The sequence below is a fragment of the Aspergillus ochraceoroseus genome (genome assembly GCF_002846915.1).
Source record: "Aspergillus ochraceoroseus IBT 24754 chromosome Unknown P175scaffold_8, whole genome shotgun sequence".
Taxonomy (NCBI): Eukaryota; Fungi; Ascomycota; class Eurotiomycetes; order Eurotiales; family Aspergillaceae; genus Aspergillus; species Aspergillus ochraceoroseus.
The window spans coordinates 742236-768883 of record NW_024468483.1 but is presented as its reverse complement, the minus strand read 5'-3'; the positions used below and the strand labels follow the sequence as shown (position 1 = coordinate 768883).

Sequence of the window (26648 nt, the reverse complement as noted above, 5' to 3'; positions counted from 1 at the left end):
GAATTGGGCGATGATGATTATTACATTACAGTGGGTTTTTGATCCACTCAGATTCAAGCGATGCGGTCCACAGACCAAGTCCATAGCCACAGTTTTTTTGAACTGACAGGAGGGAAAAGGACAGTATGATGATATCGATATAGATGTACTCCGTATTCTGTAGGCAACTGTATTGTATTGTGTAGAGAAGAGAGGGTTGTTTTTTAAAAATAACAACGGACTGAACCCGGAGTCAGGATGGCAGCTGAAAAAGGAGGCTGGCAGGCAACACCAAACTGACTAATCCAAGTCGCAATAACTAACTAGTTATCAAGATTCAAGTACAGCGAAGAGAACTCTGTATAACATCGTAGAAACTGTCCGGGGGATCCGTGGTCTTCTTGAGCGTCATACCGTCGCATTTCCCGGTGTCGACGTCATCCGGAACCGTCCTTGAGGGTGAAAACCGAAAGATCCCAACTTTTGAACCAACTTCACTTTCCCCTCTTCACATCGTCATTACTTCTTGGAGAGCTCAAGACCTTGTTCATCCTGTCTCATTCAAATCCCACTGAGGATGACTCGGAGAGAATAGAGAGAATAATATTAAATACCAACAGATCTCCTCCATACCTCCTTCTCCTAGTTGGGTGGAGACTCATAGTTCTGAACCCCCTCTCTCTGTCTCTCTCTCTCTCTCTCACCAAAAAGGGCGCATTCTGATCGTCTCCTATTTCTCATGAATTATTTCAATCATTTACTGCAATTTATGAATATTATTGGGGTTATTATTATTCAAGGTAGTTCCCACCACGACTGTTGCTGTTACGTCTCTCTAACGACTTAGGAGTAGTATACAGATCCAGATACGATACCACTATAGGAGAACTCCCCCTCCCCGCAAACAGTTACAGTCCGCGCGCCCTTCAGTCCAGGCCTTTTGAAACCCATCGCAGACCTAATTTCCTCTCCCCGTTCGCCTGGTAACCAACCATCCTCCAGAAATAGTAAAAAGGGAAAGGAACCAAAAAAAAAAAAAAGGGTCACTGTTCTCCTATCTTGGTATCTTCCTCTTTTTTAAATATATTTCCTATTTCTCCCTTTCTTTCTCATTCAGTCTTCCCGTCTTCTTTTCTGTCCACCTACATACCTACCTCCTCTTTCCATAGTCTCTCTCTCTCTCTCTCTCTCTCTCTCTCTCTCTCTCTCTCTCTCTCTCCTCTCTCTCCGTCCGGATTCCCCCGCCATGGCCACGCTTGTACGGTCGCAAACGCCCGTACAAGATACGTATGGCGCTATTTCACAGCCCCAGGATACTCTCATGCCGAGTCGGGGCTATTCTGTACGTTCAGGCTCCCGGCCTAACTCCTTCGCCGCCAGTAGTTCCGGTTACAACGTTGCCCACGGTGCTGTCGTCGAGCCCTCGCCGTTAGGCCATTACGGTCGCTTTCAAGAGGAATTTGATATCGCCAGCTCGCGCGGTTCGATCGATGGTCCTTCAGGTATGCAACGGTCCGCGTCTCAGATGTCGCATTCGCGTTCCGCAACTCCAACTCGTGCCGGCACTTTGAAGAAAAAGTCGTCCCTGAGCAAGAGAGGCAGTATGCGTCGCAGTGGAAGTCGCAGGAGCTTGCGCGCCGGTAGTGTGCGAAGTTTGGTACTAGGAGATAAGGATAAGTATGCGGCTGGTGGCGAGGAGGACGTGAATAGCGCGTTTTACGTTCCTGTTCCGACGGGTGGAAACCCGACAGAGGTTCTGGCAACCCGCTTTCAATGTGAGCCCTCTTTGGATATGTGGTTATCCTGGTTTTTGCTAATTTGCTGTAGCCTGGCGCAAGATCCTCAAAGATCTAATCGTCTTTTTTAAGGAGCTCCAGAAGTCTTATGAAACTCGAGCCAAACTATACCTGTCGACATCAAATATTATCAACAATACTTCGCTTCCTCCAACATTCATCAAGTCCGGCGGGCTCGGAGACGCAACCGGAATTCTGAGGGATTTCCACCGGCAGGGATACCTGGAAGCGAACAAGGCTGCGGAGATCGAAAGCGAAGTAGTCAATCAACTGATGGGGCTTCGCAACGACCTCCAGAAAAAAACCAAAGAAATCAGAGCTCTGTCAGGAGATTTCCGCAACTCGGTGGATAAAGAAGTTGAAACGACGCGCAAGTCGGTTCGACATCTGCACGAAGCCCTAGGCCTCGTGGACACTGACCCCGCCGCGACTTCTGGGAAAGGCGATCCATTCATCATCCGTTTGAGTGTGGACAAGCAGATCGAAAAGCAGCTTGAGGAGGAGAATTATTTGCACAGAGTTCGTCCATCACACCCTGGTTCCTCTGTTGTTGCTGCTAACTAGCTTAGGCATATCTGAACTTGGAAAATTCGGGACGGGAACTCGAGTCCATCGTGGTTAGTGAAATCCAAAAGGCGTACAACGCCTATGCCAGCATTCTGAAAAGAGAGGCGGAGGAAACCCTTGATACCGCCGAAAAGCTCCGCGTTGGCCCCATTGCAATGCCACACGACCATGAATGGAACTCTTTCATTGCCAACACGGACGATTTGGTGGATCCGCGCGTCCCTCTTCGTGACATCGAGAACATCACCTATCCTGGAAGGGATCATCCCGCTGCGGCAGAAGTTAGGTCGGGAATGCTGGAGCGCAAGAGCAAATATCTTAAGAGCTATACACCGGGATGGTCAGTCTTACCAACTGTTTTGTCTGGGTTGCGTGCTAACATGGGACGCAGGTACGTCTTGTCACCGACTCACCTGCATGAGTTCAAGTCGGCCGACCGAGTTGCTTGGCAGACGCCAGTGATGTCATTGTACCTCCCGGAGCAGAAGCTTGGATCCCATTCGCAGCCCGATTCAACGTCGCACAAGTTTATGTTGAAAGGGCGGCAGACGGGAACCATGCACCGCGGCCACTCATGGGTCTTCAGAGCGGAGTCTTACGAGACCATGATGACCTGGTACAAAGACATCGAAAGCCTCATCTCCAAGACAGGAGAGGCCCGAAATGCGTACGTCAGACGACATGTACGCAGCGTGAGCGGTACGAGCTTCCGGACAATGTCAGGAAGCAGCGATGGAGTCATGGATGAAGACGAGGCTGACCGGACACCCTACTCCGCCGGGTCGGTAGTGATGAGCCAAGAACGCCCAACATCCCAACCCCGGCAACCTGGTGGCCGGTTCCCAAGTGATGTCCAGATCGACCGGCACTCGCAGGCCCCGCTATCGCCTTCCAGTGGAGAAAGCCTTGGGGAAACAGACCTCCTAGCTGCGGGGTCGTCACCAGAAGGAGTGCCCTTTGGTGGCCAAAACTCCATGTCCGATCGAGAACTGGACTCAAGCTTGTTGAATCAGAGCCAAGTGCAGCCCGTGGGCAATCCCACTCGGTTCCCTATTGACGGACACGACAGTTATTACGGTGAATGGATGGGCACCGGTGCTGCAAGCCACCAACAACCCATGGCCCACCAACCACCTACTTCCATGGGCAACCGCGTCACCCCTGATTCCAACAAGGACAAGACTGAACGTTCGCACTTTGTCGCTGGGGTAGGGTCGTCAGCTATGTACCAGGACCAGTCTCAACAGAGAGATCGCGGGGAAAGTGCATCGACAGCGTTCACAAGCTCGAATGTGACGGATCACACCCACAATACCATCCCGACATCTGTCGATGAGAGTGTGGGATCTGACCACATATCAACTGCAAAGCCAGCGCAGCCAATTCTTTTGGCCAGCGCTATCCCCCGATCAGCACCTTCCGAGACATCCCCACCAAACACCATGGGTCGGCCATCACTCGAGAAGATCCCTAAACGCCCTACAGCCCAGTCCAAGAACAGTTTATCCACGATTGAATTGCGGATTCCCGGCAACTATCCGCATGCGGCTGCCTAAATCATCGCGGATTGTATGCAATCCAAATAAGGTTGTTGTTTTTTTTTTTTGTTTTTGTTTTTTCCTTTGTACATAACTAACCCTTTCTTGGGGTTTACTTGATCACCAGCCTCTATTCTTCAGCTCACAAGGAGGTCTCAGTCAGCTACGACGACCTGAATCCTGCGAGAGCAAGTTGTGGTAATGAAACTGGTTGAATGACCGATGGATCTTGGTTTCTGAAAGCCGAATCCGATGATTTTTTTCCTTTTGTTACTTACTTCTCCTATGTGTCTTTCACTTCACTTGTACCATATTACTCCACTATCAGTGTTTTGCGTTCGTTACGTTGGCTTTTGGATTGGATTTTGGACTGGATAGCATGTTTGGTTGGATTTGGCTGGATTTGGCTGGATTCTCAGGCTTGTCGGGTTTACTTGGTTAGTTGGGTAGGTATATCAAGGCCGGGCGAACACAATCTCTCTACCAGCCTATTATATATATATATGATGAATATGATGATTTGTTTTCCATTGTGTTTGCATTCTGTTGGTAGAATCCTCCCCTGCCTAGAGAGTACGGGACGAGCGTAGCACTGTATATACATACATACATACATACATACACACGCACACACACACACACAACAGAGCTGACTTGGGTATCGTATTTCATCCACTACGGCGATACCGACTGAACTATAAATATATATAACTGGGGGGAAATACTGAGAATGCTGGCTAAAGCTATTCTAATCTCTTTACCATCATCATCACCATGCACGTGTATACCATTGAATGACCTTACAATTTCTAACTCTCCCACAGACGCATCTCATGTACGCGGATACAAAGCAGTCGGGCGAAATCAACGCAAACGATCCGATCTGTCCCTTGAAAAAAAACCTCATCGCCCGAAAATGTCGACACGAGTATGATACCAAATAACGCAAAGACAGATCACATTCATATCAAAAAACGAATCCCGAATCCCATGGCTCAAAGCAAGCTTTGCCCCACCTTTTGAGCTTTTCCGAATGGAAAACCAAAGAATACAAAAGATACGGTAAAATTACATGATCTGATCCTGGGTGATGCCGCCAGTTGACTCACCACCATCCATCACGTCGCCCTGGGGGGCACCGGGGGTCATGTACTTGACAAAGGTGATGCCAAGAGGGCGACCACCATACTGATAGCCGGTGAACTTGGCTGTGAAATGTTAGAGGGACACAGTCGAGGACAAGGATAAAGAACCATACCGATCGCAGTCTCTGCAGTCTCAGCGCTGTCAAATTGGACTACACCGGTTCCACGAGAGCGGCCATTGGGCTCGTACTGAATCTCAGCGCGGTCAACCTTTCCGATAGTCGAGAACAAGTCCACCAGATCTTCGTTGCAGGTAGACCAGGGCAGCTATCATCTGTTAGTCGCGGTCCAGCCGAGCAGCCGGAGAATTCCCCTAGACTTACATTGCGCACATAGATAACAGCGCTCTTGTCACCTCCAGAGGTAGCAAAGTCTGTAAAGGGGTTGGGGGGCACGGAGGCAACGTTCTCGAAGCCGGGCCCACCAGGAGCGCCGCCAAAGCCAGGGGCGCCTCCACCATAACCACCGCGGAAGCCTGGTCCACCGAAGCCACCCCCCCGGCCGCTAAATCCTCCGCGACCTCCGAAGCCACCACCCCGGCCAAAGCCACCACCGAAGCCACCGCGGCCACCCATGCCCATTCCGGGGCCGGCAAAACGATCCTCGCGAACCTCCAGGGTACGGCCTTGCCAATCATATCCGTTAAATTGTTGGATAGCATTGCGAGCATCATCGGGGGACTCAAAGGCAACGATTCCGGAGCCCTTGGGACGGCCAGAGGCATCAGTGTGGACATCGGCACGGATCACGGCACCTTGCTGAGCTGGACGGCACATCAGGGTCAACATCAGATCATTTTAACACATAGGGAGGGGAGATGACAAGGAACAGCTTTTGCTGTCCAAAAAAAAGATAAAAAAAAAAAATTCCTGTCATCCTTGGCTTACCTGCTTGGCGGAAAAGATCCTTCAAATCTTGCCAGCCAACATTGAAAGGGAGCTACAGACAAGTCATATTAATACCCATGCCCCATCACTGATGGCATCACAATACAAATGGGGGGGAAGGAAGGGGAACGAACGTTGGAAACATAAATTTGTCTTCCTCCAGTGCCGGCGCCGCCACCGCTGTAACCAAAGCCACCGCGGCCGGGACCACCAAAGTCCCCACGAGCAGGACCGCCTGTAAATCGAGGTTCGGGTTCTCGGTCCTAGACGGGAGGCACAGAATGTTAATAAAAGAAAGGAAGCGGAAACGGGGAAGAATACCTCTCGAACGTAGACTAGCCGGCCCATAAGATTCTGGTTACTGAGCGTGTTGACTGCATTCTGCGCTTGCTCCCTGGTCGCGTATTCCACAATCCTGGCCCATAAATCAGCTCGGGTCACTGGGACGACTAGAGACAAAGAAAAAAAAAAATAAAATAAAAAGACAACTCACCCGCATCCCTACAATAATCCCGGACAGCCAGGCCCAGCCCGTCAACCCAAACAGTCCAAGCAAAAGCGAACCAACGGGGATGAAGAAAGAAACCAGAAAAACAGAATGGAAAAGGAAGAACAAAAAAAAAAGAACTAGTCATGCTACGCAATGGCGCCCACCTTCGACATTCCATTCGGAAGAAGCAAGACGTCGGCAAAGATAACTTCTCCAGCTGTAAGAACGATGCGGAACGACAATCCCCCCCCAAAGTCAGCCACAGATTCCAAACTGACGAAAAAAAAAAAAAAAAAGCTCCATCACACATCCGACATGATATGACCCTGCTCACCCTGTCTCATAAAATCTTTAAGATGATGCCATTTGACATCGTAAGAAAGGTTCCCAACATAGACGCGGCGGTCTTGTTGGGATGATTCGCGCACGGATTGCATCATCTGTTCTTTGGCGACTGCACGATCCTCAAACGATCTAGGGGGAGGCGGGTAACTACCACGCCCACTGTATCCCGAACCTGAATGACCTCCTGACGCGCCTTGGGCAGCACTCATAGGAGAACGGGAACGGCGGTCACTACGACGGTAATCGTCACGACTCCGAGATCGACTGCGTGGCGAATACGAGCGACGGGTTCGTCGAGGGCTGCGTGATCGACGACGGGGGGAACGAGACCTCTCACGCTGAGCGCGGTCAGTATCGAAGTCGCCGGAAGGCATTGAAAAATTAAGGGAGATAAATTAAACGAGAAAGAAAAAGAGGAAAGAGGAAAGAAGAGAGGAAAGAAAAAGGAGGGTAAGGGCTGCTAAGTCAGAGAGAGTCAAGTTGGCTTTGAGTTGCGATAACACCTTTTTTGCGCAACCGAACCTTGGAAGAGAGAGAGAGAGAGAGAGAAGTTGGCCAGCGGAAAATCAGGTGACCGGCAAACGGATGGAGCCTTGCAGCAACCAAAAGTACCTTCTGGGGCAACCCGGTGGGTTTTTTTTTTGGCGCATCCGAACGGCCCTAGTGTGGAGAGGTTCCAGAGAGTGTATGGAGAATACATGATCAGGAGAAGGAGATGATTTTAGAAAAGTATAGATTTTGAGAGAGTTAAGATAGGGCCAAAACCAGATAGATTCCTGGTCCGGGTTTCACCCCTCCGGTCACATCAATCACTCTCGTGGCAGGAAAAGCGAAATAAAGAGACAAGGGGAAAAAAAAGAAGCTTGAAGATAGGAAAATTGACGCGACTTACTTGATACGGTCGATAAACGTCGGCTGCAGTTTGCTTTAAGTGTAAGCCACCATCCGACAGGAAGCAAGGGGAAGACAGCAGAAAACAGAAGAAGAAGGATAGATATAAAAAGATGGCACACACGGACAAAGAAAGGAGGGGAAGGGAAGGGGAGAAGAAAGAGGGAAGGAGGGAAACGAGATAAAAGGAGGATAATAGCGGGGGAAAGGGAGAAAAAAAAGTGGGAAAAAAAAGAAAAAAAGAAAAAAAAAAGGCTGTGCAGTTCAGCCTGTGTGTCAGACACAAACAGTTTGGATAGGAAGCAGGCCACAGGATTGGTGTTTCCGGAGGAGACCGAGATGCTACTAGAGTGCAGGGGAGAAGAGGAGGAGGAGGAGGAGGAGTAGAATAGAAAGCAAGAGAACCAGAGAACGGGAGAGGTAGAATTACAGTCAAGCACCCGAGAGAGAGAAGGAAAAGAAGGAGATGATGTGAGAAGAGGGGAAGAATGGGATTGAAAGTCAAAGAGACTTAGTAGCCAAGACTAAGAGGTGGAAAGGGTAAGAAGGCGGCTGGATATAGAAAAGGATTCACCCACCCATAGTTATGAAAGATGTTGGTTTGGAGAGGAGGAGAGGAGAAGAAGAGAAGAAAGAGAAGAAAGAGGACGGAAAAGGGGAGAATCTAGAATAAAGAGAGAGAGAGAGAGAGAGAAGAGGAAGAAGAAACACTTAACTACAGGTGAGAGTCTTAATATTCTGATTTCTTATACTAAGTATCAGAATCAAATTCCACCCCTGAATCGAATGAATTCATTACATATATACTCATAGAATAACTAGTTAACTAACTATACAAATAATTTATCGGCCGCCCGCTGAGGCCGCCACCCGCTTAGTTTTATATCCGTCAAAAACTCGTCTCCAACCCTCACCACCAACATCTCCTACAAGCAAGCACAGCTCAATATATCATCATAATCATCATGTCCTGCCCACGCCTCCTCCCATTGCGATCCTGTCGCAATCCTATCCTCACTTCCTGCGCCCAGAGATCCCTCCGCGTCTCCATCCCCCACCAACCACCGACCAATCCACTCCTCCGCCGCTCACACCACCAACCACCCTCGAACTCTCGTCGTCGTTTCTACCACTCCCAGCATCACCCTGACCTCCCCGTGCACGAGTACACCAACTCCCAAACGACAATCCTCACCGCTGCCCTGAAGCATGTCCCCCATCATGGCTTCACCCGCGACGCACTCACCCTAGGAGCCCGCGACACAGGATTCCTCGACGTCTCCGTGCAACTTCTGCCCCGGGGTGAATTCGACCTCGTTCTCTTCTGGCTTGCGAGTCGGAGGGGTCTCTTGCGGGCCGCTGTTGAGAATGGTCTGTTCACGACTAAGACTGTAGAGTCGGCTTCGGTGGAGGAGAAAACGAAGACCTTGATTATGGAGCGGTTGGAGATGAATGCAGATATTAAGCACCAGTGGCAGGATGTATGTTTCTCTCTCTCTCTCTCTATATATATATACATGGTAGAGAGAGGGAAATTGGATTATACTAACGCCAGAAGAAACAGGCCCTCGCACTCATGTCCCTCCCCTCAAACATCCCCTTGTCCCTCTCAGAACTCCACGCGCTTGCCTCGGACATCCTCAGTCTCGCCGGGGACACCTCCGTCGATGCGTCTTGGTATACCAAGCGCCTTTCTGTCTCCGCAATCTACGCCTCCGCGGAGGTGGTCATGACCCGTGATTCCAGTCCGGATCTCTCTGCCACCCAGGGGTTCGTGGATCGTCGTGTCGATGATAGTAAAGCGATCGGGGATAAGTTGAGCGGTGCGAAGCAGTGTCTTGGGTTCATGGGGTCGACCGCTGTGGGGTTGGGTAGGAGTTGGGGGTTGAAGATTTAAATCCTTTTCTCGGTCTAATTCTCACTCTTTCAATGACTGACTGACTGACTGACTGACTGACTGATTTAGAGTGGGGTGTATTTCTATTACGGATATCGTGTAGGTACTACTGTATATTTTATCTATTCTACTACTTTTTTTTCCCCAAGGCGCATGACTGTGAGAGTACAATCAAGGATATAAACTCTCCCGTTCCTTTCTCTCCTTCATCCGCGCCTCGAGTCGTTCAATCCACCCGTCCGGCCCAAGCAGCTCACGCACGGCTTTCCGATTCGGCGGAAGATCCCACCAAGGCTCTCGGGCGGCGCCACTACCCTGGTTACTCCGCGTCCGGTGCCAATGCTGCTTCAGATCCTGCTCTCGCTGGCGCACAATGGTATTGAGTGCCTCACACGTCCGCCGGTCAGGTTCGATCCCCGTGACTTCCATCTCGCGGAGCAGCGACACCACCCCAGGCACATCGTGGCATCCGCTCCAGTAGAAATAGATCAGCTCGTTGTAGAGCGCAGTCGAACTCCCAAGGACGGCGGACTCGCGACCGAGCGACCTGATCGTAGACCGGAACTCGCTGATGAGCGGGGAATCCGGGAAATGTAAATTCAGTAAGCGGAATGCGACGAGGAGCATCTTGGGGTACAGGGTTGTAACGACGGCTTCAACGGGCACGCACGCGGGGACTTCCAGGGAGGGTTCCGCGGCGAGGCCACAACTCTCATCGGAAATGGGTTGTTTGGTACTATCGCCCAGGCGCTGAACCATCGAGAAGATCCTGTCCCGGCAGACATTCCAGATTTCGGACTCTCCTTTGCCCGCATCAACGGCGGCAAGAAGGGCTCGTTCAATCCTGGCAGCCTCCCGCTTCACAATAAGATCAACCGCCTCTGCGGGGGAGAGCTTGCCGGCATCCAGGATCTTCCGCAGCTCCTCGTCGGTGAAATCCAAGCGGTGCAGCTTCCGCCTCATGTCCGCCGCCTCTTCTTCCGTCTCTGGCTGGCGATCTGTGTCCAAAGATGACGATGATGAAGAAGGCGGTTTGCCTTCCGACTCCGCCCCTCTCATCTTAAGCTTTTTCATCTCCTGCACCACGGAGTCGAATATCGCAGAGATATGCGACAATTCGTCCCGCTCCGTGCTCCTGGAGCTTGTCTCGCGCGGCTTGAATTCCGTCGTCGGTTTCACCGGCTCCACGTAGTCGTCCTGCCGGCTCTCCACCTGAAGCTTCTCGAGAAGCTGTCCGAAAACCCGCTTCTCGCTTGTCGTCATTGCCGGAGAATTGGGAAGCCTGGATCTCCGGGGTCCATTGCGCTGTGTCGACGACGCAGCAGCAGCAGCAGCAGCAGCCCGTCTGCGGAGGTAGCTTCGCCGCGGAGCTACTTCCGGCTCCAGGTCACGCGGTGTATGGCTTGCGTGATCTCGCCCCAGCGAGTTAGTGTCCGGTTGCACTTCTTCATTTTCCGGCTGCGATGGGTGCTGGTCCGTGGAGGAATGGGGATCGGAGGTATGGCTCGTGAATCGCAAGCCGTGCGGCCGAGGAGTAGCAGCAGCAGCAGCAGCAGCAGCAGCAGCGAGGGTCCGAGTCTGGTAGAGAAACGGAACAGGAGAAGTGTATGTAGCCTGGGCCAGCCAGGTCCAAGCTATGCGGCGCTGGGCACTCATAATTTTCCGGACTCGAGACGAGATTCTCAAGAATTTCAAGAGGTTTTTTTTTTTTTTTTTGTTTTTTAATGGCGAATTTGGCGGAAAGGGTGCCTGCACGTGACCACGCGGCTGCCTGCACGCGCCGGGTGGTTTGCATTCAACTTCTGCTGTCTATCTATCCTTCCGCCATTGGTTTTGGCTTCTTTTTTGAGTCTGTTCGGGCTGTGTTATTTTGATATCGGCATTAATTGAGTTATAATACCGGGCGTCATCATGGGCACCGAGGAGATTTCGGATTTCGAGAAGCAGCGTCTTGCGAATATCGCAGAGCGCGATGCGCTTCTCAAGAAGCTTAGCTTGGATGCACAATCCGCGGGGCTTTTCCCTCCCAAGATGCCTAGGGGTGTCTCTGGAGATCAGACAAAACCGAAGAAAAAGGTCGCCCCTAAGAAGGTGAAGAAGGAGGAGGTGGAAGCGCCGCTCCCTCGTCGGACATCTTCCCGCTTGAGGGGTATTAAGGCGGATAGCGAGATCGCGAAACGAAAGGCGGACGAGGAGTATGAACTTGCACAGCAAGCAGAGCGGGCTAAGAGGGTCCGCAAATCCGACGCTTTCTCCTTCAATGATATCTTTGTCTCGGGTCAGAAACTCAGTGCGGATGCTTTAATCGGAGTGGACGTGGTGACCAAGGGATTCGCGGTGCCGAACCAGCGAACCTTTGGGGAGGAGGATATCAAGTCTACCAAGGACAGTGACTTGAAGGCTCTACGGAAGGAAATGAGCGGGCTGCAACTGTGGGAAGCCTGGGAGCCAAATCGTACGGTAGCCTACCATGTTGTGTCGTTGCGCCGGCTAACACCGAATGAACCAAGGCATCAAGCTCACCCCCGAGCGAGTCTACTCCATGACCTTCCACCCGTCCGAAGCAAAGCCTTTAATCTTCGCCGGCGACAAAATGGGCCATCTGGGAATCCTAGACGCATCCCAGGAAAAGCCGATCTCGGCCATCAAGAGCGAAGACGAGGACGAGAACGACGGCGACGGCGACGACGACCCAGATCCAGTCCTCGTCACGCTGAAACCACACACACGCACCATCAGTTCGATGACCATCCACCCTTCCACACCGACCAAGCTCTACACCACCAGCTACGACAGCTCGATCCGCGAAACGGACCTCGAGAAAACCACCTCAGTCGAGAAATACGCCCCAGCGTCGACATCAGAAGACATTCCCATTTCCGGCATCGACATGGCCGCAGAGGACCCGCACACGCTGTACTGGACCACGCTCGACGGTGAATTCGGCCGCTACGACATGCGCACCAAGCGACAAGAGTCCGTCTCGACCTGGCAGCTCTCAGAGAAGAAAATCGGCGGGTTCTCCCTGTATCAAACCCACCCGCACTACTTTGCAACCGCCAGTCTCGACCGTACCATGCGCCTCTGGGACCTGCGGAAGCTGTCTCGGTCCAACCCCGTCCCGATCGGCGCGCACCAAAGCCGTCTCTCGGTCTCGCACGCAGCCTTCAACGCCGCCGGCCAAATCGCCACCTCCTCCTACGACGATACCCTGAAGATCTACGACTTCAGCACCAAGGGCATCGCCGCCTGGACCCCGGGCCACAACCTTGACGAGACCCAGATGACACCCGAGACCGTGGTTCGACATAACTGCCAAACGGGGCGATGGGTAACTATGTACGGATCCTCACCTTTTTATATTATTATTATAATAACTAACAATTCCAAAAAAAAAAAAAAAAAAAAAAAAAAAGTCTCCGTCCCCAATGGCAGCTAAACCCTCAATCCAACATCCAACGCTTCTGTGTCGGAAACATGAACCGTTTCGTCGACATCTACAGCAGCGCCGGCGACCAACTGGCCCAACTCGGTGGCGACGGCATCACGGCCGTTCCTGCAGTGGCTGTTTTCCATCGAAGCCGGAACTGGGTTGCTGGGGGCACGGCGAGCGGGAAGATATGTGTATGGATGTAGATATAGATAGAAACTACATAAGATTAACCAGACAGTCAGTCAGTCAGTCAGTCAAGTCAGTCAAGTAAGTTGAATTAAATGATCCAAGAGAAGAAGAAGAAGAAAAAAAAAAAAAGCCGAGGGCCAACACACGCCCGACGTGAGGATCGAACTCACAACCTTGGGATTAAACTAGACCGGCAAGATTAGTCATGGTTATCGGAAAAGCTTCACTTGGAAGTTCAGTCAGTCAGTCGGGAGGGAACTCACAGTCCCACGCTCTGCCAATTGAGCTAGCCGGGCAAATCCGTTACCGCAAGCTCGGCTTTTTGCTTCTATGTAAGCGGGCAGGGGAGGGGAGGGGAGGGTTCTGGATCTTCTTTTTCACTTAGCAGATTTACTCTAACCTAACTAACTAACTAACTACTCCGTCCTCAGTACTCTTAACCCAAATTGTATGCGGAGGATGTAGTTAATGTTAATATAGGTAGCTACTGACAACTTCAGCTACGATTTGAGCGCAGATGCCACGACAACAGGAGCTCAAGTGGATAGCGGCCAACTTCGACACTGAAGCCTCATTTCATCTAGGCCAAAGAACCGATCGAATATGAAAAAGGGAAGACTATTTACAGAATATATAGAGCTATTGTTATTCACAAACAAATAGGATGGAACTGTCTGCTACTTGCAGCATCTCTTCATTCGTTCTTTGCACAAAAACAGCCACCACAACAGGGTATCAACACCATGACAAATGCTTTCCAAAAAAAAAAAAAAAAAAAAAAAGAAGAAGAAAGAAAGAAGAGGAGTAGAACGAGCGTTAATCATGAGCACATCTGATAGATAGAGGGATAAAAAAAAAGAAAGTGCCAAAATGAAAAACAAGAAAGAAAAAAAAAAAAAAAAAAAAAAAGAGAAACATGTACACCAAAAGATGCAGGATTTTGTCAGTCCAAAACCCTCATGTTATACAAAGCAACAGCCCAATGCCTGTTCTAATATGGATTATTTAACCCATTCTTGTCTTTGCTTCAATCAAAATCAAATGTAACCAAGGGGATTCTAGGTAAATCTCGAGTCATGGTAGAAACCTTAAGAGGGAAAGCCCATGATTGGGTGTCTGCTATCATATCCGCCGGCGAATCCCGCAATCAAGGGTTATGAGCGGTTTAGAATTCGTTCCGAAGCTCTTCGCGTGAGTGTTGTGAAGGGGTCTCTCGATCCTTGCCCTTGCGTCTGGATGGCGCGGGAACAAAATCAAAGAATCGGTATTTACTGGTAGTTTCCCGTGTGATACTGGACCTGCGAGACCTGGCAGTATCGGGATACTCAAGGGAATAAGTGGACGAATTTTTGGAGCTGCTGGTGCTGTCCCGAGGTTCGGACCACCGTGGTATGGAGAAAGGCACCCGACTCTGGTCCCATGTAGCCGATGACGAACTTGGAGGAGTTTCCTCATCGCCATCGGGACCATAGTCGGTGGAACGGCGAGGAAGAGACGGTCGTGTGGTGAAGTAGCCTATCGAATTCCGATGGCTGCCGGTAACAGAGGCCACGGTTCCCGCCATAGCTTCGGTGGCAGGCGTCGCGGGTTTGGACGAGCTCTCCTCGTAAAAGGTCGCAGAGCGTTCCAAAGTGTCAACCAACTCTTCCCATTTTATCTCGAGGCTGTTATTGGGTCGCCCTGCTTGCTCCGCCTTGCCCAGGCATTCTTTCGTCCGTTCCTGGAGATGACCTGCTATCTCGTGGAATTTCTTGACCGCAGGGTCTATTTCGTCTAGTTCTGCTAGCCTATCCGATGCAACTGCAAGCCATATCTTGATTAAACTGGCAAAACTTCGAGCGTGATCGATCAGGAAAGGAAGGCTGGGAAACCCCTCTCGTGATGGAGGAGGTAGACGGCCGAGGATCTGGATGGGGGTCGCGTATGACGGCGTAACGACCGGAGTTGGACGGTCGGCCGGAATTGAACAGATCGAATCCACGAATTGTTTAAACTCGGCCCGATTTCCAACGAGAAATTTATTCATTGGCTCCATCCAGGGTTCCTTACTGCCGAAAGTAGTCATGTTTGCCAATCCTTGCAATGCTTTGGCGATTAGAGTCAAAGTGCGTTGCGCTCGAGGACGGGGATGATCTATACGCGTGAACATGTGTTTTTGAGTGGGGATAAGGAGGGGAAATAATACATACCTTTTAACAATCCGAAGAGCTTTGGATTGAGGATTGCAGGGCAAAAGAATCGCAAGAAAAGGAAGCCAGACACACTACTGTAGGTAACCGAACGAAGGAAGTCGCCATAGCGATCATCCGCGCAGGCCCGGATGTGTCGAAAAATGAGCCTCAACTCGGGAGGGCATCGAGACGCAGAACTAGCTATTGCTTTCCAAACGCTGGTAGTAAGGCTAACCAAGTTTTTCCAGTTACGCTCGAAGTCATCCGATCGATGTATTCGGGCGGGATCAACCTCGCATTCTGGATCAGATTCGTCGATTTCACGAAGCCGCTCGCCAATTGTCTCTTCGAGATACTCCTTTCCAAGCCGGCGCATATGGTAGTCAAGAGCCTTGGTAAGAACGGAGTTTCCTCGGAAAAGGAGATTTGCTTCCACGGTTGCCGTTCGGCCTAGATCCCGCACGAGAACTTCTCGATCCTGAGCAGATTCTCTGGAATCATTGGAATGAATCCGCGTAGTATATCGAAGCCGACTTGCAGTTGATTCCTTATGAACCCCATCGATCTCATCCTCAACCAATGCTGATATCCATTCAACTGTAGCCCCCGAGACTTGGTAGATGTTCAGGAGGGCCTCGGACAACTGATTGAGTTCGGAAGATAGGATCTGAGCCATGTTGATGGTAAGGCCGTTGGCAAAAGCATGCAGGAGTTCAGACATCGGTGCGTACTCGTGGGACATGAGAACAATTGTCTCCTCCATCCGAGCCCTCATCAGCATCTCACCGACGCTTTGATCTCTGTCATCTAAGATCGGCCACCATTTTTCGGTTTCTGTTCCTGGTTCTAGATCATCCAACCTGATATCTACTCTTCCATATGTGGCGTCATGTGAGGTTATTTCGACGTCGTCTAACAGGCGCATAGCATTTGTTTCCTGGCTTAGGGAATAGGTGCCATGTGCCACCAGTGACCAATCCTTTTGGGCTGAATGAAGGGTTTTTACCTTGATAGAGGCGTGAGATAAAACAGGCGGAAGATCACTAAAAGTGAATTCTTCCCGCCAAAAGGGATTGGCAGTGCGATATTTGACCGCCGTCTTGGCACGGATTTCCCCGTCCAGAAGCAACTCAGTGTAGTAATCATTAACAGCAGATGCCGGAGTCGCAGTGAGTTGGGTGCGAGACTGCTTCCGGCTTCTGGGGGCTTCTTCCGAGATTTTACTGCCGAACATTTTCGCCTCGGTGACTTTGACAGTCAGTAATCTCTCGATCCTGAACATGTCCGATGGCGAATTGGTATCAATTGAGCCTGGCGTCTTTAATGAATCGTCCTCGATCGAGTTTTCCGGACCGTAGAGCTCGGGGGTACTAAAAGCACGCAGAAGGACAAACCAGACTTCAAACAAGACTCGACTCTCAAGCGCAAGGTAAACCGGGCGTGTTAATCCGGATGCAGAATGTGCTGCATATTGCGGATAGATTGCAATACAGAATTCATCCTCCAATACCGAAGGGTTTAGCTGCTGGATCGCACAGCGGGAGAGCTGCGATAATTGAATGCAAGTGACTAGAGTGATATCGGATTCGGTGAATAATTTGAAAGCGCCGTTCTCCTGGAGCGTACAGCTTACTTTCTGCCAGGCCGAGGAAAGCGCACGTTGTTGTCGGAATGTTGAGATTCTGCGACCAGAAGAGGGACGAACCCCAGAAGCACTGGGACGATCCCATAGAAGCATCTTTCCCACCTTGATGATGGCAGCCTCCTTCTGAACCGTGCTTTCCGAGTTCCGTCGGCGGTCCACGAGGCGACGATCATTTATGGTAACCGGCTGCGGTTTTGTCATTTTGTTTTGAACGCCTTTGGGGCGGATAGGTTGCCAACATAGCAGGGCAGCAAGCCAAGAATCGAAGGTCTCGCTCACATGTGGTCGCAACTCCACACCAAGCCCAGATGTAAATGTAGACACGCTCAGATAATTCGTGCGCAGCTCCGGGTCCACAAGGGAACGAACTTGGCACCCACGGAGATCCGGGACGAGGGTTTTTGCTAAGGCAGGCTCCCCCTTGGCTTGGTATATCAGACTTCCCATAGCGACATTAATCGCACAGTACCCTGAGGTCCAAGCGGTCGTGGAGGATGTGCGAAAAGAAAGTATACCATGCATCCGCCCACATGTTGTTTTCATTAGCTGGAGAATTTTGGAAGGGTCCGTGTTCGACAGGGACGGAGTGCCTGTATTGGCTGGCGCGCTTGTAACGAACGCCGAGGTGCCTGGCGACTTGCTTAACCGTTGACGACTCGGTGTCTGGCTTGGGTAGGTAGGAGATTGGATGGACGGAAATCCGATTGACGATGGGTCTTCGGGTGTTTTGGGTTGAGGAGTAGCAGTGTTGATAGAACCCAAACGATTCCGGGTTCTAGAAAAGAAGGAGCCTGACGAGACCTCGCTGCGCTGATCCTCCAGCGTAGTAGTTCGGGATCGCGCACGTTGACGAGTCAATTCCACATAGGTATCATCTTCGTCGCCTGTGGAATAATAGAGATTGAAATCTCGGCGAGATTCTCGATCGGGGACTCTTGTGCGAGCCGCAGCACGGGGAGAGGGGGCGGCAGCACTTGGGGGAAGATGCTCCACCTCTGACAAAGGAGAATGATTTCCCGGCTCGGCGGAGTCCGGGGTCACCGTTCGAATCGTGGTCTCCCTGAAGTTATCAGGGTAAACCATGCCGTGACGGTCCTTGGACGACGACTTTTTACTCGGGCGACGTTCCACAGGGCGGCTGTAGACTCCCTGGCGCATTGAGTTCCGCTTGAACCCATTCGAGCCTTCCGACTCCATCTTTGCCCGCAACGCACAACAATCAACGCGGCGGGCGCGGCACTTCGAGAGGTGTCGCTACGAAATGCACGGCCAACACAGGTATATTGCTGATAACTCTGGTGATAAAATGCTACCTGGCAGCAGCGGGTTGGGATTACACACACACGGCGCAACCGACCGCCCACAATTGAAAGCCTTTGTCGTCCGCTGGGTCGCTATGGGAACGCATGGAGTCCAAAAAGGGGGAGACGATTAGAGTCGCACATTCGGTTGGGGTTGGGGGGGGGGGGTTATCGGTGGGAGGTGAGGCAACGAAACGGGCCACGGCGGTTGTGGGTTTAGGGGGGGTTTGCGAAGAGGAGGGGCGGACGAGTGATTGAAAAAAATAGTGAATGGCACGGAAAACAAATTGCGTAGAAAAAAGGGCGTACAAGACCAGAGGTGCGAGGATCACTTTCGCATCACGGTGTTTGCAGCTAGAAGGTCGCACAGGGTTAGCCTCTGGGGTTGGGATGTGGAGGAAGAAAAAGCGGTCCGAAAGCCTCCAAGGTTTGGTTGAACCACCGGCAAACGTGATATCATTGGAGTTGCAGCAAAAGCTTGGTTGAGATTTTGAGAGGGAGGGGAAGCGAAATAGCTGTACGTACCCTCCGTCATGAACGAATTTTTGTCTGGACTGAAAGCATTAGGTCGATACCTAAGATGTACCCCAGGGTATTGGCTGGATGGGAGCTGAATGATAGATTTAATTTGGTGGGAGATGCGCAGGTTTGGGAAGCCGCAGACCACACATCCAGCACAAAATACGGGGGAGGGGATATTGTGGTAATTTATTTTCCCCCTCTTGTACGACAAGGGCGATTCGGTTTGTGGGTAAGCCAAAGAGAGAGGAAGAGAGAAAGAGGGACGAAAGATGGTGCTGGAGAGAGAGAGAGGGGGGAGGAGGGAGGGGAAAGGAGAAAATGAGAAAATAATAGTAAGACTAGAGAGAGAGAGAGGGAGAGAGAAGGCGGGAGGCAAAGAGTAGGTAGAATTGAAGCGGGACGACGGAAAGAGAGACAAGGGAGTAAAGTCGGAGTAAGTGAAGAAGAACATCAGATTCTTCCAAGTTCAAACTATTCATTAACTTGACTCTCTTGATTCTACTCTAATACAGCCAGCAGCAGGTCCCTACAATGAGATACCAAGTAACTATCCGTTCTGTGGTCAATTTCCCCTCCTTGGTCTCCCTCTCTCTCTCTCTTCCTGTCCACCTCTACCTATGCGGATGATCTATCAAGACGGTCGAACGCGTTTCTAGAAGGAATCCTCCTCCACTACTCGATCTGTTATTGGATCAAACAGGTCTCCATGTCTACCTAGTACTACTCTACATACCTAGGTACTGTCCTGATCCAACTACTGTCTACTCGATACTGACAATGGTAAAAAGAAAACCCAATTCCGCCATACTTCTGCCATCATTCCAAAGTTCCTCTCAGTTTCTTTCCCCCCGGGCAAATTAAAAAAAAAAACAAAAAAAAAAAAAGAGGGTTCCTGGATAGGAATGGCGTTAGTTAGTGTTGGGTTCGGGCCTTTTGATGATGAGATCCACCATGGATGGCGATGGGTGAAGTTTGTACTAACTATTAAAGCACCATTCTGTGGTGGCGTGGACTGACAAGTTAACTCTCAGCTCAGCTCCTTCTCCTTGACAATTCCCATGGAAAGGCGAAAAGGAGCGACGCAGTTCCGATAGAGCCGTTGCTGAATCATGGACGCTGAAACTCAGGATGGCCACTATGGAGATGACTGAGTCGGTGTTGTCAAGGAGCATTTGATCCCAGTCAAGATACCATTATTATTGGAGCCCACTTGGTAGTAAGTCCCTTTTTTATCTTCTTCACGGCCGAATCATCCTGCTTTAGGAGGAAACCCTCCCACAATTCATGAGCTCGAGTAGTCGCACTCTTTTTCCGCCCCCTCCCCTGGTATTATTTCGTTTCCTATCTCCGAAGACGACCGACGCCGTTGCTAAGAGCCAATGAGTAGCCGGGTTCGTCCAGCACACCGTGCCTAATGCCATTTTCTTGTGATTGGACAATTACTCAATCTGTCAATATTTGTTTATATCTGTATTTGGTTACTCCGAAATTCCCGTCGGCCGACAGAAACAATATCACGAGAGCTGCATGGCGGCGTTGGCCAGTGCCTCAACTCTCGGGATGGCCTGCACTCTGCAGGTCATTGCGCCAGCCCTGGGGTAGTCCGTGGTCAGGACCTAAAGTGGGCGTCTTACGAACAGTTATTAGGTAACTACACTGAATCGTTTCATAGGTTACCCAGTCTGCCAACCGCCAGCCCGTAAAGATGGCAAGATTCAGCTGCCAGCGGTTCGGGCTCGCACGTCATATTCCAGGGCCAGAACCTTTGGTTGTCCTTGATATTCTAAAGAACGGGAATCAGTGTCATAGCGTCTTTTTGTAGCCGAATCGTGTCTGTTTCAAGGAATAAATGGCAGGTACCGTGGACGGGATATCTGTCCACCAACGGAATTCTAGCTAGTACTACCCGTATACTACGTGCTATTCCAGCGGATATCTGGCTAAGCATCCCGTATTTAACCAATCTGTTCGGCCTTCATGTCAGAAAGGTGGATGGGACCATCATATGCTAAGTGTGAAAGGCTTGGTTTGAGGTAGAGTAGCCTGATGGGCTCATTTGTAATATGCTTAGCTTTTGCGTCCAGGCAAAAGATGAATTCTACGAGACGGTAAAGTTTGCTTGGTGAGGTATCAAAGTGAACCAAGGTATTTTCCCTGGAAACACACCTGATACTTTATTATGGTGTTGTACTGTACGGTTCCCACGTTGGCTTCAGTCCGTGATTTCCCCCTGGAAACCAGATCCTGGAGATGTCTGAGCAAGAGTCTCCGAAATGAAACACATAGCTATCCACTTTATCCTCGTTATTAATCTCTATAATACTAACTAGTTACTATGACCGAACTGGAAGGACCATCATTCGGATCCGTGGTTAGAGAGCAGTGGACTGCCGCATCCCGACTCCAGCGATCTCTTACTTTGTAAATGCCACTGCAATTCTGGGGAGACGATATCCTAATGATGATCTCGGCCCTTGATCCCAAATCAATGCGGATACTCATCTTATTAAAGTTTGCCCATGTCCAACATATGGGGAGAGTCCAACATCTTGCCCCTCAATAGCGGTAAAGCTTATACCAACCATTCTAGATCCTGAGAGTATAGGACTATAGGTTGGCGTTGATATGTTGATTTCTCAGCAGGACTCTTTTGTTGACAGCAAATTGGATGGATGGCAATGATGCTGACACCAACATCCCGTACTATAAAGGAGAATCCAGGGAAAAGAACACCCCGCTCGAACCACCCCGTGCATGTTATTCCGCACGACAACCAACAGCCCTCATTGGCGGTTGCTCCTGAGAGTATCCCACTTGTCCTGACTCGTGTCGTCAGCGACTGCGACCGTCCCAATGAATATTGACGAAGGCAGCAGGCTTGCTCCTGAAGCTCGACGGACTCGAGTCCTGGGGAATACAGCCCCCCAGAGCCTAGTGGCTTGATTGGGCTCTATGACGAGTCGTCGAGGCTCCGAGATTTGGGAATTCCTATATACTTCCCGAATTACGGAGTACATTTCTCTTCTCCGCTGATGATCCCAGCCTTGGACCTGCAAGTCATCCCAACATGGAGGGCCTCTATTGGCTTCAGGTTCTTATCATGGTAATTACTACATCAACCGAATCCCTAATCGGGGAGTAGATAATATGAAAGTTTTTGGAGGAGTTTTGTTCCTGACTCTCCTAGCTTTTTTCTTCTTCTTCTTCTTCTTCTTCTGCTTCTTCAGTAATTCTCTAGTAAACGATTGTTTATACTCTATACCCGTGAATTATTGCTTGTATTTTTACCCCGGGAAGGAGAACAATATTACCTGAACCCTTTCATGTGATGCCTCAGGCACCCACACGTAGTTCGGAAAATGCATGCCTGGTGACCGCCTTGCATCATACTTTCTTGCCTCATGGCGGCTCCTGAGCTTCTATCATGGGATCTCCGCTATTCATCAGCTGCCAATTATCGAACTATTGGCAGCCGAAAGACCTATCCTAACAATCCATCCTTCTTCTCCCTTCCCGTTTGAATGATATAGAATAAGCCTCTACGGTCTTCTCATCCTATATACCCCCCTCTGTTTGGACCCCGGCCCAGTCACTTCCGCCATTCCATCAACAACCACTCAGATACCGCCCACGTATATATCTGTCCTGTGAATGGGCCATCTTCTGAGCACGATCATTGGCTCACTGGCCGTGGAGGCGTTCTAATGCTTCCCTCAGCATATACCGATCGTAGACACGTTGATTCGTACGGACTTTCCTGCCAAGATGATGGCATCAAATATCTTGTCTCGGTTCCTCCCTCCGAACGGCCCTGCATCGGTATACGAGACGATCCGCCAACACGATGAGGGCTCACAGACATCCGATGTAGAGGAACGAGCAGGGCTGACTTTCGAAGACGATGCGAGGGATCGGTTTAGTGATCGCGAGCTGGAGGAGGCACTGGCGGATGCAGGGAGGGATGAATCCCCGAGCCCAAGCCACACTTTCCTCACCTCACAAAGTAGACAACAGGGCCCTGGGGACAGTACGGTTAACACCGGTCCTCGCCGCCGCAAAGCCGGTAACCCTCGGTGGATGCAGTCAATATCGCCACGACCCGATCCCGACGACGACGATAACGACGATGATTATGATCACGATGACGATGTTCCCGCGTCCCTTCTCATGGAGGGACATCAGGACAATGACGATGATGACCCCAAACCGCGCCTCCCTCCTCCTCCGTCCCACCATCTTTCAACCCCTAATCCCCCCCAGCCTGCCCCGTCACCACGCCGTGAGCACATTCAATGGGACAATAATAGAGACCAAAGATCGCCGCATGACTTGCCGCGGAGAAATCGCCCAGCTGGAATATGGTCGGCAGGGCACCCAAATATGGCCGCGGTAGATCCTAAGGTGAAGGCGATGTGGATGTGGGCCAATGTGGACAACCTGGATAATTTCTTGAAGGAGGTTTATACGTATTTCTTAGGGAATGGGATGTGGTCCATCCTGCTAAACAGGGTTTTAAGTTTATTGTACGCCTTCCCCCGAGAGCTCTTCCCCTCCTTTCTCATGACGTCGCCTATAAAATGGATGCTAATCGTCAACAGAACATTTGCATTTGTTGTTGGGTTCAGTATCTTCCTCACGAACTGTATTGACTATCATCAGGTCCGTGGGAGCAAAACCCTGGATGATATTCTAATCCAGCAGTGCACCAAGAAAATGTCCTTTTCCTCAACCTTTCTGCTCTGGCTGCTCCTTTTTTTCTGGATTGGAAAGGTCTTCCAGTATGCGTTAGATATACGACGACTCAAACATATGCATGATTTCTATCACTATTTGCTCGGGATAACAGATGCAGAGATCCAGACGATTTCGTGGCAGGAAGTTGTCAGTCGATTAATGACCCTCAGGGATTCAAATCCGGCTACCGCTGGGGCTGTCTCGGCGAAACACCGCAAGTTCATGGGTAGTCAATCCAAGCAGCGTATGGATGCTCATGATATTGCCAACCGCTTGATGCGCAAAGAGAATTACTTGATTGCATTGGTGAATAAGGATATCCTAGACCTAACGCTTCCCATCCCGTTCTTGAGAAACAGACAATTGTTCTCGCGCACACTAGAGTGGAATATCAACCTATGCATTATGGATTATGTTTTCAATGAACAAGGTCAGGTCCGCACGCTGTTTTTGAAAGATACCCACCGACGAGCGTTGAGTGAAGGCTTGCGGCGGCGCTTTATATTTGCAGGAATTATGAATATCTTTGTAGCCCCCTTCATCGTGGTTTATTTCATGATGCATTATTTCTTCCGTTATTTCAACGAGTACCAGAAGAATCCCTCTCAGATGTCCTCTCGTCAGTACACTCCTCTAGCCGAGTGGAAGTTTCGGGAGTTTAACGAGCTATGGCATCTCTTTGAGCGCCGCATCAACATGTCCTACCCTTTTGCTACCCGCTATGTGGACCAGTTCCCGAAGGACAAGACTGTCCAGATAGCTGGTTTTGTGGCTTTTGTCTCTGGTGCGCTTGCCTCGGTGCTGGCGCTGGCATCTGTCGTGGACCCGGAGCTGTTCCTGGGGTTTGAGATTACCCACGACCGGACCGTCCTCTTCTATCTCGGGGTCTTTGGATCGGTTTGGGCCTTTGCGCGCGGGATGGTCCCTGAAGAAACGGACGTATTTGACCCCGAGTACGCACTTCTCGAAGTGATCAATTTCACCCATTATTTCCCAGGCCATTGGAAAGGGAGGCTGCACAGTGACGATGTCCGCAAAGACTTTGCTACGATGTATCAGATGAGGATAGTGATCTTCTTGGAAGAAATTCTGAGCATGATCTTCACGCCTTTCATTCTGTGGTTCAGTCTGCCAAAGTGCAGTGACCGCTTGATTGATTTCTTCCGTGAATTCACAGTGCATGTGGACGGAATGGGCTATCTTTGCTCCTTTGCGGTCTTTGATTTCAAGAAGGGCACAAATGTCATCACTCAGGGGGAGAACGGCCGACGAGACAACGCCAGGCAGGACCTGCGTGCGGATTATTTCTCCACCAAGGATGGAAAGATGCTAGCGTCCTATTATGGATTCTTGGATAACTACGGCCCCAACAACCCGCGCGGACCGCATTTGAACAAGCGCCATTTCCATCCGCCTCCCAACTTTCCGACCCTAGGGTCTCCATATATGGTCGAGATGGGTAATATTGGGGAACGACTGGATCTGACCCACACTCGCCCTGGACCGGTAGCTGGCCTCACGGGCCAACAGTCAGGCTTTGGAGCCACCCGATTTATGGCCCCTAACATCGGTGATGGCGGCTCTCTAGCTCCTTCGGTCCTCCTCGATCCGCACCACCAACCTTCAGCCTCGGGGTTCCGAACGGCGACGGGTCGCGTGCTTTCTCAACAGCGTCCTCGTCCCTCACGCCCACCTGGGCCACCTATCTCAGACGCTATCGCCGATAATAGCGAGATACTAGCTGCGGCAACACGTAGCCCGGCTTCTGGGCCGAGAACGAGACCCCTCCATGCGGTGACGGAGTCAAGTGGTGCAATCGGCACGGGCGACAGCCTAGGCGAGTCTTGGCGAATGAACTTGGTGGGGGATGAGGACGACGACGACGACGACGACGAAGGCGGAGAGGGAGAGAATGTCGACGCCATTGTTAAGGGAGACGGCGTTCTCGGGCTGATTCAACAGTTTCAGAAAGTGAATCAGGATAACCGCGGGCGTCCATCGGTTGGTTTATAACATAATTATATTTGGAGAATATCACCTTGACCTTTTTATACATATATTACAAATTAAGAAAGTGGTCTAGATACAGTATTTGGACTGTCTGCCAGCATAGTATGCAGTAGGAATAAATATGAATCATCTAGTTACTAGTTAGGATGATTATTCTGCCTGGTAGGTCTGCTTATTCAGAACCTCTGTTACTAACTAACTAACTACTTGAGTGGAAATTATGATCGAGAATAAAAGAAACTTGGACACATTCCTTTGCTCTGTATCCTCTCCCTGAAAGGAGATATTTATAGAAACTGACTCCTAGTAGTAGTACTAGTAGTAGGATGTGGCTGCAGGGTCCGGATATTGAATATTATTATTGTGGAGTATGGATGTATCATATCGTACTGTATTGTATTGTCAGGATTCTTACGCCGTACATACATATGTATGCACTGCACTGCACTACTAGTAGTACTATGGACACGGTACACCTATCAAATAGGCAAGAACTTGAAGAATGAATTGAGATCTAGATTACCTGCATGTTATGTTGGCTTTGGAAAATCAGTTGCTCTACTGCTCGTATACACACAGTAGTTAACTCCCGTATGGGTGGATCCGGGGTTGAAATTAAGGGAATCAATCGTAAATTAAATACTACTCCTACTATCAGGGTCCAGGTCTATTAACTACTCGTAACTGAGGGAGTTCACTAACTGGTAGTTGGAAGAGCCGTTGATTTCTAGCTTTCTGGGGACCCTGTTTAGATTCGATTCTATCTCGGTTCTTCAAAGTGCTTTAACCTGTGCATGATTCAGGGTCTTATAGGCTCATCCTGTGTTTGTTGTCTCTCAGAAGCCCCAGGTCTGGGCTTGCTTGGCTGGATCCTTTTCCCTGCCATTTTTGTTAAATATCAGTGATCCCACACAGGCTGCTCTCTCCGTCGCTCGTTTACAACACCTCACCTTTAATAATGCCCTGAAGACGATCCAAACTCTTCTTATTCGTTTCTTCTTCGCTGGCGTGGTTTCCGCGGCGCCCTCGTTTCCCTCAATCGCGTCTCGTGCCCCTCCTTTTTTTTTTTTTTTTTTTCTTGTATAGTCTTGTTTCCCACGCGAGCTTC

At 50.3% G+C, this 26648-nt stretch overlaps 8 protein-coding genes and 1 non-coding gene across 9 annotated transcripts; 4 read left to right on the top strand and 5 right to left on the bottom strand.

Moving 5' to 3' along the window:
- Positions 1-1225: 1225 nt before the first annotated feature.
- On the top strand, positions 1226-3898 carry P175DRAFT_0443950 (SLM1 family PH domain-containing protein; the record flags this gene model as incomplete). Its single annotated transcript, XM_040894205.1, has 4 exons — positions 1226-1754; positions 1807-2294; positions 2345-2682; positions 2734-3898. The coding sequence occupies 4 exons, from the start codon at positions 1226-1228 to the stop codon at positions 3896-3898; spliced, it is 2520 nt and encodes an 839-aa protein (XP_040749578.1).
- Positions 3899-4518: 620 nt separating this feature from the next.
- On the bottom strand, positions 4519-6177 carry P175DRAFT_0504088 (uncharacterized protein). Its single transcript, XM_040897773.1, has 3 exons — positions 5349-6177; positions 5139-5292; positions 4519-5088 (listed from the first exon to the last, which is right to left on the bottom strand). Exons 1-3 carry the CDS (start codon positions 5799-5801, stop codon positions 4949-4951), a joined length of 747 nt encoding a protein of 248 aa, XP_040749577.1. The 5' UTR covers positions 5802-6177; the 3' UTR covers positions 4519-4948.
- Positions 6178-6681: 504 nt separating this feature from the next.
- Positions 6682-7085, bottom strand: P175DRAFT_0504087 (uncharacterized protein). The gene has a single exon (XM_040897772.1). It carries the CDS (start codon positions 6954-6956, stop codon positions 6705-6707), a length of 252 nt encoding a protein of 83 aa, XP_040749576.1. The 5' UTR covers positions 6957-7085; the 3' UTR covers positions 6682-6704.
- Positions 7086-8603: 1518 nt separating this feature from the next.
- Positions 8604-9535, top strand: P175DRAFT_0511627 (uncharacterized protein; the record flags this gene model as incomplete). The annotated part of the gene is made up of 2 exons (XM_040898602.1): positions 8604-9119; positions 9203-9535. 2 exons carry the CDS (start codon positions 8604-8606, stop codon positions 9533-9535), a joined length of 849 nt encoding a protein of 282 aa, XP_040749575.1.
- Positions 9505-11197, bottom strand: P175DRAFT_0504086 (uncharacterized protein). Its single transcript, XM_040897771.1, has one exon. The coding sequence runs from the start codon at positions 11189-11191 to the stop codon at positions 9707-9709; it is 1485 nt and encodes a 494-aa protein (XP_040749574.1). The 5' UTR covers positions 11192-11197; the 3' UTR covers positions 9505-9706.
- Positions 11198-11243: 46 nt separating this feature from the next.
- Positions 11244-13372, top strand: P175DRAFT_0504084 (WD domain protein). The gene is made up of 3 exons (XM_040897770.1): positions 11244-11990; positions 12046-12874; positions 12952-13372. The coding sequence occupies exons 1-3, from the start codon at positions 11447-11449 to the stop codon at positions 13169-13171; spliced, it is 1593 nt and encodes a 530-aa protein (XP_040749573.1). The 5' UTR covers positions 11244-11446; the 3' UTR covers positions 13172-13372.
- Positions 13303-13453, bottom strand: P175DRAFT_0t116. The gene has a single exon. It is a non-coding gene; the product is annotated as a tRNA-His (tRNA).
- A 628-nt stretch (positions 13454-14081) lies between these two features.
- On the bottom strand, positions 14082-18452 carry P175DRAFT_0525954 (GTPase-activating protein BUD2). Its single transcript, XM_040899440.1, has 2 exons — positions 15347-18452; positions 14082-15290 (listed from the first exon to the last, which is right to left on the bottom strand). Exons 1-2 carry the CDS (start codon positions 18168-18170, stop codon positions 14323-14325), a joined length of 3792 nt encoding a protein of 1263 aa, XP_040749572.1. The 5' UTR covers positions 18171-18452; the 3' UTR covers positions 14082-14322.
- Positions 18453-22222: 3770 nt separating this feature from the next.
- On the top strand, positions 22223-25676 carry atgI (autophagy protein ATG9). Its single transcript, XM_040895597.1, has 2 exons — positions 22223-23319; positions 23395-25676. Exons 1-2 carry the CDS (start codon positions 22562-22564, stop codon positions 25541-25543), a joined length of 2907 nt encoding a protein of 968 aa, XP_040749571.1. The 5' UTR covers positions 22223-22561; the 3' UTR covers positions 25544-25676.
- Positions 25677-26648: the final 972 nt, after the last annotated feature.

Bases quoted from the DNA above. Each gene is read 5' to 3' on its own strand.
- P175DRAFT_0504088 (XM_040897773.1), bottom strand. From the start codon at position 5,801: ATGTGCCGTCCAGCTCAGCAAGGTGCCGTGATCCGTGCCGATGTCCAC. The intron at 5,293-5,348 runs GTAAGTCTAGGG...AACAGATGATAG, and splicing joins CTGTTATCTATGTGCGCAAT to CTGCCCTGGTCTACCTGCAA. The intron at 5,089-5,138 runs GTATGGTTCTTT...AACATTTCACAG, and splicing joins GACTGCAGAGACTGCGATCG to CCAAGTTCACCGGCTATCAG.
- P175DRAFT_0504087 (XM_040897772.1), bottom strand. From the start codon at position 6,956: ATGAGTGCTGCCCAAGGCGCGTCAGGAGGTCATTCAGGTTCGGGATAC.
- P175DRAFT_0504086 (XM_040897771.1), bottom strand. From the start codon at position 11,191: ATGAGTGCCCAGCGCCGCATAGCTTGGACCTGGCTGGCCCAGGCTACA.
- P175DRAFT_0504084 (XM_040897770.1), top strand. From the start codon at position 11,447: ATGGGCACCGAGGAGATTTCGGATTTCGAGAAGCAGCGTCTTGCGAAT. The intron at 11,991-12,045 runs GTACGGTAGCCT...GAATGAACCAAG, and splicing joins GGAAGCCTGGGAGCCAAATC to GCATCAAGCTCACCCCCGAG. The intron at 12,875-12,951 runs GTACGGATCCTC...AAAAAAAAAAAG, and splicing joins ACGGGGCGATGGGTAACTAT to TCTCCGTCCCCAATGGCAGC.
- P175DRAFT_0525954 (XM_040899440.1), bottom strand. From the start codon at position 18,170: ATGGAGTCGGAAGGCTCGAATGGGTTCAAGCGGAACTCAATGCGCCAG. The intron at 15,291-15,346 runs GTATGTATTATT...TCACGCGTATAG, and splicing joins GCTCTTCGGATTGTTAAAAG to ATCATCCCCGTCCTCGAGCG.
- atgI (XM_040895597.1), top strand. From the start codon at position 22,562: ATGATGGCATCAAATATCTTGTCTCGGTTCCTCCCTCCGAACGGCCCT. The intron at 23,320-23,394 runs GTACGCCTTCCC...AATCGTCAACAG, and splicing joins AACAGGGTTTTAAGTTTATT to AACATTTGCATTTGTTGTTG.